The sequence below is a fragment of the Paramisgurnus dabryanus genome, chromosome 21, assembly GCF_030506205.2.
Source record: "Paramisgurnus dabryanus chromosome 21, PD_genome_1.1, whole genome shotgun sequence".
Taxonomy (NCBI): Eukaryota; Metazoa; Chordata; class Actinopteri; order Cypriniformes; family Cobitidae; genus Paramisgurnus; species Paramisgurnus dabryanus.
In genome coordinates, this window is record NC_133357.1 from 12,660,775 (window position 1) to 12,671,961 (window position 11,187).

General features: G+C 37.4%; 1 protein-coding gene across 7 annotated transcripts; it reads left to right on the forward strand.

Annotated features, from left to right (window-relative positions):
* The first annotated feature begins 790 nt into the window (after window positions 1-790).
* Window positions 791-9,630, forward strand: troap (trophinin associated protein). Of its 7 annotated transcripts, none has more exons than XM_065285651.2 (17): window positions 791-898; window positions 979-1,053; window positions 1,137-1,353; window positions 2,004-2,289; window positions 2,383-2,442; window positions 2,588-2,712; window positions 4,477-4,528; window positions 5,021-5,160; window positions 5,254-5,311; window positions 5,553-5,692; window positions 5,770-5,827; window positions 5,922-5,989; window positions 7,198-7,296; window positions 7,374-7,487; window positions 7,568-7,862; window positions 8,825-8,973; window positions 9,065-9,630. In XM_065285651.2, exons 2-17 carry the CDS (start codon window positions 998-1,000, stop codon window positions 9,134-9,136), a joined length of 1,989 nt encoding a protein of 662 aa, XP_065141723.1. In that variant the 5' UTR covers window positions 791-898; window positions 979-997; the 3' UTR covers window positions 9,137-9,630. The 7 variants fall into 7 exon arrangements, with proteins under 7 accessions (XP_065141723.1, XP_065141724.1, XP_065141717.1 ...); XM_065285652.2 differs by having other exon boundaries at window positions 2,612-2,712; XM_065285645.2 differs by having other exon boundaries at window positions 2,004-2,442.
* Window positions 9,631-11,187: the final 1,557 nt, after the last annotated feature.

Consider the following 11,187-nt stretch of genomic DNA (forward strand, 5'->3'; position numbering starts at 1 on the left):
AAGATATTTTTAAAGCTGCAACGACTTTGTATTTTTTTTGTCATTATAGAGCAGTTTCTTGGACAGGGTTTAGATTAAGCCAGGACTAGTTATTTTAGGATATTTAAATAGTTTTTACAGACATACTTTACAAACAACATAACTGAGTGCTTCTCGAGACAAAAAAAATGTAGATAAAGCGTTTCTGCTGACAGCGCATGCGCAAGCCCCTTAAAATACCTGAGTGTTTATAATTTTTATATGGTATAGCATATATGTACAGAGTTTGTTCAAACTAATACAGTGCACAACAATTAAAACAATAAAATAAATATTAACAAAAACCGGCTAGATGTACAGAAAGCGAGCAGGGGAACAGACATTCCGAGCGGCTGCTACACCCGCGCAATAAACTGTCTGGTTTGAATTGGTTAACGGACCATATTTCTTTTGTTCCGAACACACATACACACTAATCAGACAATGGAAAGCGGCTATAGACGCCGCATTTTTAGCTGCTGTAAATGCACAATACAATGTTTGTTCACGTGTAAGTATTGTAGGACAGTTCTACCCATTACGGTCGTTAATAAATCGCAGCATTGGGCCAAAAAAGTAATTGAAGCGAATCGTATGTGTGTGGTTCCGAAAAGAACTTGTTGGAAATTAATAAACGGCGAAACGAACTTAAAAAACGTCACGTGATTTAAAGCCGCATCTCCGTTACTATAGTAGTGTCAATGTCGGCCACCGATTGGCCGATGCAACGTCTCCGTCAGCCAATGAAAATGAGCGCTTTTTACAAACTCTTCCGGAAGTCAACACTGCAGTTTGGAGTTTTTGCGTTGAGCAGCTAAAGAGGGGCTTTTCTGTATCAACACAGAAACAGCACAAAAGACGGTTTTCGACATAACCTCAGGTACGCATTTGTGTTTTAGTATTAATTATTTTTAGTACATTTCTTCTTTATGATCATTTTAATTATTATCTTGTTAGTAGACAGTGGAGCTCTCTCAAAATGGCATCATCGAACCATCTACGACCCCAGAACAGGACTCTCCAGAACCAGACAGGGTAAGCTGATCATTAAAAGCACAGATATTTCTCTTTAACTCAAGCAAAAGTTAATTTAGTCTAAATTTTACTTCCATGCTTAGGATGTTGAAGCACCAGGTGGTGAATAAAACCAAACAAACTGCTGTGTCCACTTCTAGAAGAGGTTCAGAGAATCTGGACCCCAATGCTGAAGCTGACGCTGGAAAGGGAGTCAGTAAATTGAAAGGTGTCAGCAGGCTTCCGGTCCTCGCCAAATCTCTGCAACCAGCTGTAAATTACCTCTCACAACAGAATAAATGGGAACAGAGACCTCTTACGGTAAGGACACAACTTTACTTATTCTGCAAGGACAGAGATATATAAATAAATAAGTATGCATGTGGTGAGTTGCTCTAATGTCACAGGGGTTTTAAAAAAAATTAAAGGGGTTGTATCGTGAGCCTGAGGAATGATTTCATCTTTATCCTTTGATATAAAAGAGCTTGATCTACAATTTAAAGAAATCTGGAACTTTCAAAAATCAAAACATTCTCCCCAGTGTAAGACGATACTTGTTCTTGTTTTTGTACTTTTTCATCTGCTTTTAAAGGGATAGTTCACCCAAAAATTATGTCATTTACTCACAAAGTTGTTCCAAACCTGAAAAAATCTGTTCTGCTGAACACGACGGAAGATTTTTATATTTGTAAACGAACAGTTTTGGGGCACCATTGACTTCCATAGTATTTTGTCCAAAACCGCATTTATCAAAATATCTTCCTTTTGTGTTCTATGCCGATCAAAGACATTTATACAGTATTATAAATATACAAAATACAACTTTAAGGGTGAGGAAATGCTGACATAATTTTAAATTTTGGGTGAACTATCCCTTTAAGTCTTACAAATCATGTACTTTCCTGTTTGCCTATCACACCTGCTGCTCTGGCCACTGAATGTATTTTTTGTACATGTATTTTTGTCTAAAGGGTAAAGCTCAGAAGAAAAAGATCTACACCAAACCAGTTCCCTTCAATTTTACCCAATCACGCACACGCAGTCAGAGAAGCACAGAGGTTGGTGGTGGAAAAACACCCCTGACACCTGGCCGGCTGACACCAGGAGCCCAACTGAGAAGCCATAATGCAGCAGCAACACTAGGTGTCTTAAAAACATCACACAAGACACAATCTGTCTCTATTGATGGTCACCCACCAAAAGCAGAGACACTCTCGAACGAAACCAGAAACGGCAGTGATTTAAGTTCACGTTTGGGTAACATCACTCTTGTACAGTCTAAGCATTCCGAAGACTCGGGTTTGAGTCATTTATGTAAAACTTCACTTAGTAAAGTAGGTGTTTGTTCAGATGGTCAAGCACAAAAGGACAAAACCAGCATTCAGCAATCAAGCCATGCAGGCACCAAAGGTGAGTTAACTTACATGCTTACCTGGTGTACCAATTCTTATTTAAAATGAATCTCAGTAGTGCTCGTGCTTTGTTAATGTTGATTTTCTTTTCATTTTAATATCCACTTGTTACTGACTGTTTTTGCATGTGTATGCGAGTACAGGGCCATTGTCTACTCTTTCCTCAGCAATGCACAATGTCCCCTCATGTGAGGGATCAAGTGCTGTTGGAGCTCAGGGTGTGATGCCACGGTTATCTACTTGCCCTCCTGGATCCTCCAATAATCTGGTCAGAAATATCTAGATGTTCTCAGTGATAAAGCCAAAATGTTTGATTATAGTACAGAATGCCTCTTCAGTCTAGTATAGTGTAACCTTTCTTTTATATTCTTGCCATATCAAGTTAAAGGGACTCGCCTGTCAAATATCACCTCAAGCAATTCGAGATACATAACATATGTGTATCATCTTGCTCTTCCAAGCTTATAACGTTAAAAATAGGGATCAGGGAACAAATTCAGATTTTAACCCCCCCAAAAAGTGCATTCATCCTTCACAGAGGTAATCCACATGGCTCTAAGGAGTTAATCACATCTATTAGCCGCAAAAGACCTTTATTGTGTAAGAAAAATATCCATATTTTAAACTATAATAGTGCAAGAGTTTTAGCGTAGTGAGCGCTCATCGACATGGATACGTTGCACAGTGACTCTTGTGAATTGTGTGATCTCAAGATGGCGTGGTGGTTACAAGAAGCAAGTTATTTTAGTTTATAAAGTTTAAAATATGGAAATTTTCTTATATTATCGGTATCGCATCGATTACCCGCAAAGGACCTTTATTAAACTCTTGGAGCCGTGTGGATTACTTCTGTGAAGGATGGCTGCACTTTTTGGGCTTTAAAGTCAGTTGTTCCCTGTTTTCTCCCATTATAAGCTTGGAAAGCACATGTGTTACGGGTCTCAGGTCACGTAATTTACTCACCACCATGTCATCCAAAATGTTGATGTCTTTCTTTGTTCAGTCGAGAAGAAATTATGTTTTTTGAGGAAAACAGTGCAGGAATTTTCTCACTTTAATGGACATTAATAGAGCCCAACATTTAATACTTAACTCAACACTTAACAGTTTTTTTCAACGGAGTTTCAAAGGACTCTAAACGATCCCAAACGAGGCATAAGGGTCTTATCTAGCGAAAATTGTCATTTTTGACAAGAAAAAAAAAATGCACTTTTAAAACCACAACTTCTCGTCTAGATCTGGTCGTGATGCGTGACCCCACGCAATACGTCATGACGTCAAGAGGTCACAGAGGACGAACGCGAAACTCCGCCCCAGTGTTTACAAGTGTGTTGAAAGAGGACCGTTTCTACGTTGTTGTATGTCAACTGATACTAATTAATGTCTTTGTGGCAGTTTATTGTTTACAATGGTCCGCAAATGTGCGTTTTATATATGTAACACGTGACCTCCCTACGTCACTACGCATTTACGTTAGGTCACGCTGGACCAGACCTAGACGAAAAGTTGTGGTTTAAAAAAGCATATATTTATTGTTTTTGTCAAAAATGACAATTGTTTCGCTAGATAAGACCCTTATGCCTCGTTTGGGATCGTTTATAGACCTTTGAAACTCTGTTGAAAAAAAAACTGTTAAGTGTTGAGTTAAGTATTAAATGTTGGGCTCTGTTAAAGTCCATTAAAATGAGAAAAATCCTGCAATGTTTTCTTCAAAAAACATAATTTCTTCTCGACTGAACAAAGAAAGACATCAACATTTTGGATGACATGGTGGTGAGTATATTATTTGTATTTTTCTTTTAAGAAAATGGAATATTGCTTTAACATTGTGATACTCATAGGTGTATCACACATGTACTCAAATAACTCCAAATGTGTTCATCTGAAAGATGATTGACTTGTATCTCGGATTGCTTGAGGTACATCATATAGGTTATTTTGATATTTGGCTGGAGTATCGCTAAGTTACTAAGTTACATAAGTGAACTCTTCAAGTCTGGTAATTTGGTGCCCATATATTTTGATCTTTCAGGCTCAAAGGGTTTCTGTGAAGAAGACTCAACGTGAAATTGTCAGCGGCACAGGTTTGTTCATCTTTGTGGGAAAGTTTGGAAATCTTAAAGGTGACATTTCACAAGACTTTTTTAAGATGTCAAATAAATCTTTTGTGTCCCCAGAGTATGTATGTGAAGTTCCAGCTCAAAACACCATATAGATAATTTATAATAGCATGTTAAAATTGATACTTTGTATGTATGAGCAAAAATGTGTCATTTTGGGTTTCCTTTAAAATGCTAATTTAAAATGCAAATGAGCTGATCTCTGCACTTAATCGCAGTGCCATGGTTAGATTAAGGGCCATTATTATCCCCTTCCGACTTCACAAGGGGAGCCAAATTTCTATGACAATTTTTTTCCACATGCTTGCAGAGAATGGTTTACCAAAACTAAGTTACTGGGTTGTTCTTTTTCACATTTTCTATGTAGATAGAAGCACTGGGGACCCAATCATAGCACTTGGAAAAAGGCAGATTTTTATAATATGTCCTTTAAAGATGTCTCCTTTACATTTTAAGGCAATACTGGGGCATTTTCCCCTGACCCGTCAGCATTACGTAGTATTCTACAGAATGATGCAACGAGAATAGTGGAGTCTGTTGGGGCAACACCCAGAATATCGACCTGTCCCGCTGGCAGACAAACATCTTTTTATTCTGTAAGTCCACTTCATTAAAATGTTCATTACTGATAACTGTTTTCCAGGTATTAGTCATAAAATGTTATGATATAATGATATTGTCTGCTTTAGGCTCAAAGAGTTCCAGTAAAGAAGCCTCATACAGATGATTCAACAGCTAAAGTCACGGGTAATGTAACTTTTTTGTCTTACTTTTTGGTGTAGCAAAACAATAAGTGTAAATGTGACCCTGTCTGTCAAATACACGGTAGAGTCTAATAATCTTATTATGAAAAGCATCAACGTTTGATTATTTTAATTATTGCTTTCACTTCATTTCAGTTTTTGACATAGTGAATAATATTAAAGATTTCAAGGTTATTTTTCACAGAATGTTCACAGAATATCTATATAAATTACATGTCTTTCAGGAAGCACTGTGTCCTTCTCCCCTGACCCTTCAGCTCTTCACAGTATTCTACAGAATGAAGGTATAAGGGTGGGGACTCTGGGTGGCGCAACACCCAGAGTTTCAACATGTCCTACCGGCAGGGGAACGTCCATTTACTCTGTGAGTTAATTGAAAGAGATTCCGTTTGCAGTTACTTGCTACTAAGTGCAAATCTTTAAGTGACGTTTTTATCGCAGGCCCAGCGAGTACCTGTGAAGAAGACAAAAACGGAAGCCACAGGCACTGCATCTCATTGTGGGTTTTGCATTTCAGTGTTTACTTTCTGTAAGACATCATGATTTATCCCATTGCCTTGTTTTAAGTCAGTTTTCCCTTTGCTGTGGCGCAGGTCAAAATAGGACACCAGGAAGGACATGGACACCTCAGCGGGTTCCAAACACCAAACCACAGTCAATGGTCAGTATTCTTTTGCGTTAAAGGGACACTCGACTTTTTTCTCATTTTCCTGCTCCCCTAGAGTTAAACATTTGATTTTTACTGTTTTGGAATCCATTCAGCTGATCTCCAGGTCTGGCGGTACCACTTTTAGCATAGCTTAGCACAATCCATTGAATCTGATTAGACCATTAGCATCGTGCCTAAAAAAAATAACCAAAGAGTTTGGATATTTTTCCCATTTAAAACTTGACTCTTTTGTAGTTACATCATGCACTAAGACCGATGGAAAATTAAAAGTTGCGATTTTCAAAGCCGATATTGCTACGAACTATACAGTCAAGGACTTTGCTGCCGTAACATGGCTGCAGCAGGCGTAGTCATATTAATAGCGCTTTTCCATTGCATAGTGTCCCACGGTTTTGTTTAGTTTGGGTTGGGTCAGCTTACTTTTGGGAGCTTTTTCTTCGGGTGCAGTACGTAGTACCCGATACGTTTTTTAGTAACACCTCGGTTGGGGTTTCAAGCGATCCGAGAGAATCGTCACTACCAGCGTTATCGCTATAATGTTAAGATTAGCATTACCTTAGTGCTAGCTTGCGCTGTCTCAAGCAAATATGTTGTCATCTGTGCTCTGCTATAAGTTCCCAAACTCCCTTTTAGCGATGAAAAACATCCACAGGTTGAGAAACAGGAATAGCATAACAGTTTTTTTCCAGACTTGCAGTTTGTAGTGGCACATTCGCAACGCATGTGCGCATTATGTATATACAACTTAAATGAGGCTCAGCCGAGCGTATTGACTGACGACGCCACCGGTGTTTTTACAGAAACTGTCATGTGATACAGAGGTAGTGATAAACACGATACACAAACATTAATTTGTGGTGGTCACATTTTTCAGACTGAAAAATAAATGAATGTATGGGAATGTATTCCAACAACGCCAGACCCGGAGATCAGCTGAATGGATTCCAAAACTGTAAAAATCAAATGTTTAACTCTAGGGGAGCTGGAAAATTAGCATATTTTCAAAAAAAGTAAAATCTCCCCTTAAATTCAGTATTATATACAATTAGTAATGGTTCATAAATCTCTTTAAATCACAGTTTACTCAGAAAGGTTCACCCCTATGCTATTCTCAAGCAATATTTTATTTTGGTAAGACGTGCTTTTTTTTACCTCAGGCTTACACTGTGTGTGTGTGTGTGTGTGTGTGTGTGTTACAGAGAAGGCTGCTTACCGCCCAAAAAATGTCCCAATTTAGGGACTCCCCTGGTTTGAATGGACCCCAAGACCCCAGCACTGAACTTATAATGCAACAAGTGGTAAAACTACTAAATTTGTGTTTTTTTTAAGAATTATTTAAAATTATGTTTTTAACGCTTAGTTTATTGTGTTGTAGGAGGATGTTGTTCAAAGGTTATTTGAAGATCCAGACCAGACGGACAATGACCAGACGAACAAAAGTGATGTCAGTTCACAACAACTACTGACAACATCGACTAGTCACCAAACTGTAGGACTCGTTTATGTTACATTTCCCTGACCACATGTATATAGCAAACTACTCTATAACAAGTTCTTCTATTCATACAGATTGAACCAGTATCAAATAAAGAGAATTCAGATGTAAATCATCACCACACTGCGGATGACGGCAAGAAAGCGGCCCAGCCTTTTATACAATCAGCACATAGAAGCTCGGTCATTGTTTTCTCATCAACCCAAAGACTCTGTGGATCAGACCGGCCTCTGCAGACACCTGTGACAGAAGCTCCTCTGCATCTCTGTGTAGACAGCGTTATATCCCATAATGCACTGCAGTCAGACCAAAACGGTCACTCAGACGCGACTAAACACATTAACAATTGCACACAACGTCAAATTAAAGGTAATCATCTGAGCTTTTTTGTCTTGAGTCAAAAACATTGCACATTAAAATACATCCCAGATGTAGTAGCTTGTTGTCCTGAAAAATTTTAACACTGGCCCTTGTTTTGGCACCTAACCAGCCCAATATAGCAACATGGGCCAACTGGGTGATTCTCACGAAATCCAGATTTAAAAGGTGTCCTGCATTTTTATAAAGCACATATAAGATTAATGTCTGAACTTACTATAACCATTATTTTTAGAGGATTTAAAAAATATTTCCTATAGAATTATTTACATTTTTAGATTATCATTATCAAAAATTATCATTACGCAACATGATATTACATTAAATATATGCATTTACAAACTCATGTTTCGGTAATGAGAACTAAAAAGTTGTCTGGGTACTATGACAAACAAAATTTCAACTTTTATCTGGAGAGAAAAAATAAGAACTGCTTACCTGGTAGCCATCTTGAGTATCACAGTCAATTATGTCCCTTCCAAAAAAATTTTTTTTAAATGTTAGTTCCTTGAGGGCTTAAATAATGATTGAAAATTGTTGCGGAGGATGAGAAAATTGGTCTTGGTCACTTTTATATTCCTTATTATTGTCTCTAAATTTTAATTATAAATATTTCCATGTCAAAGAACCCAAATCCAGTCATGGACACGTTGCGGTAATGAAAATTTTTCCCTTAAATGTGGAAAAACAACACAATTGGTTTGTATGATGTAATCTGAAATCATGTGCAAAATAGTACATGAAGAGATGTTTGTAACTGTATGCTTCTTATTTTGATACTTTTACTTTGCATTTTTTAATCAAAATTTTTCATGACACCTCACAAGTCTAATTTCGCGAGAATCACCCAACTATCATTATTTCAACATTCTATTGGTAACAAAAATGGTTCAGAACAAACAATGTCAATTTTTCATGTCTTTCTGTACCGTCGTCTACTATTGTGCATTCAGTGTCTGCTCTGCGGCGACGTCATACTCCTTTAGAAGAGATGATTTTGGATGAGGAATGCGCTACCTATACATCTCGCCCGCTGTCTTGCCCATTGCAACCCCGCAGCGACAACCCTGTAGCCACCATACTTCTGTTTCAAGACTCTACTGTAAGAACGACATTCTTTTCATCCAACTTACTAAACTAGTTGTCAATAAGCTAGTTGAATAGATATTAATCTTTTTTTCCTCTCTCTACAGTGTTTTTTACCTATAGGCCTGTCCTCTCCCATAGGTCTGAGAACAGTACCCGGTTCCTCTATCAGGACTTAAATGCACTTCCACTATACATATTTTTGCTTGAAACAGTATTATTAGTACACCTTTTGTTTATGTAAAAATTTGTATATGTAAGTAATGAGCACAGCAACTGGCTACTGATTGATATGCTTTAATTGTACTCTACAAGCACTACATTCCTGTTTCTGGTCTAAATATTCACTGTATGGGGTGCAAATATGATAGACTTTGTAAATCTCTTCTGATCAGTGCACGCTTTCATGGACTTCAATTATGTAAACTTGGAACTTGTCACTTGTGTAGAGTGTTTAATAAATGTGTGTATATATAAAGATGTTTAAATGATTATTTCACTCTAAAATTTTGGTCTAAATTATTTAAAATGTTAAACTGAATTATTGTTCCGAATCAAATGCACACTGTATTTGCTGCTTGTTTTTGCAGATTATGCATATGTAGCACTAAAGTTATGAATAAGATATATAAAAACTTCAAATCACAGAACATTAAATAATTAATAAATTGATGATTTGGCTACATGTTTTTCTGTGCTAGCATGATATCATGAGCATGCTGTTTATTAAAAAATATGACCTCAAGAATATACTTAATTTTTTTGAATTCCAGTGTATTTATTAAATATGCTAGAGAACCTAACTTTCATCATTATGACCTTCAAAATGGTTATTACACTGTAAAAAATGTAGTTTAATCAATTTGAAATCAGAATTCACTTCATCTTTCTTGACTAGTAAGTAGTTGCTATAAATTATCAAAATAAAGTTTAAATAACTTAAACTACTTCAACTTTATTTTTATAATTAAAATTAATTTTTGAGACTTCAAATCACTGTTTTTCAAACATTTTTGATGCTTCACTTATTTAACACACCCTGTTCGGGTTATAAAAACCCAAAGGGAAATCCAGGCTTTGGTTTTGCATATGTAAATTAGATTGTGGGTGTGGCTATGAAACTATAGAGACAGAGCGCAGTTATGCTAATTTGAAAACCGCGCCCACCGAGAGAAAACAATTCAACCGTCTCCATTGACTTTGTATTACGTGAGGCTGCCTCCTTCTCATTTCTGGGTTATAACAAAAAACAGAATAAAGCTGCTGTGTAACAAGGTATACAGCTAACAAGCTAAAAAAACAGAAATGTTTTTATAAACTGTCGACCCCAAAAAACGAGCGTTTAAAGACACAAAAGTTGATCGGCGACTACGTTTCCCTCCAGTGGGCGTAGTTCTATTAATAGTATTATTATGAAAAGTTGCCTGTATCCACTTTTGTGTCTTTAAACGCTCGTTCTTCGGGGCCGACAGCATATAAAAAAGTATTTCTGGATTGTTTGGCTTGTTTAGCTGTACATCCTGTCACGCAGCAGCTTTTCCTCATTATTCTGCTTTTTGTTATAAGCCCGAAATGAAAAGGAGGCAGCCTCTCGCAATACAAAAGGCTTGTTCGACTTTATGCGGCGCCGCAAGAACCGACAGCCGGATGACGTCAAAGTACCCCGAGAATGATTCAAGAAATCATTTTTCGTCTCGCTCTCGCGATACTTTGACGTCATCCGGCTGTCGATTCTTGCGACGCCGCATGAAGTCGAACAAGCCTAATATCAATGGAGACGGATGGATTGTTTTCCTCCCGGTGGGCGTGGTTTTCAGGTTATGACGCGTTGCGCTCTGTCTTCATTCTAATGAGCTAATCACTAGAATCCAATAATATCCACCTGCAGAGCTATATGTCACATCCAGGCCTGTTCACTCTGTTTGTTACATTTATATGCGTGCACAGGGCAACAAATGTAAACCATTACTGCTTAAAAAGTTATATTCTCCAATCTAGCAGAAACAGTTTATCTAATCATATAGGAAACCAGTAACAGTTGATTTCCATAAACGATAGACCTAACTAAACAAGATGACAATGATCTGATTTCTTAAGCAGGCAACCTTTGCAGTCAAATGTAAGTTTATATTTAGACGAGTCAGGGGGTGTGTGACACTGACTGCACTGACTGTGTTTAAGAAATCTAATCCAGGGGGGTGGGTACAAAGTGAAATACTATTAAACCCTT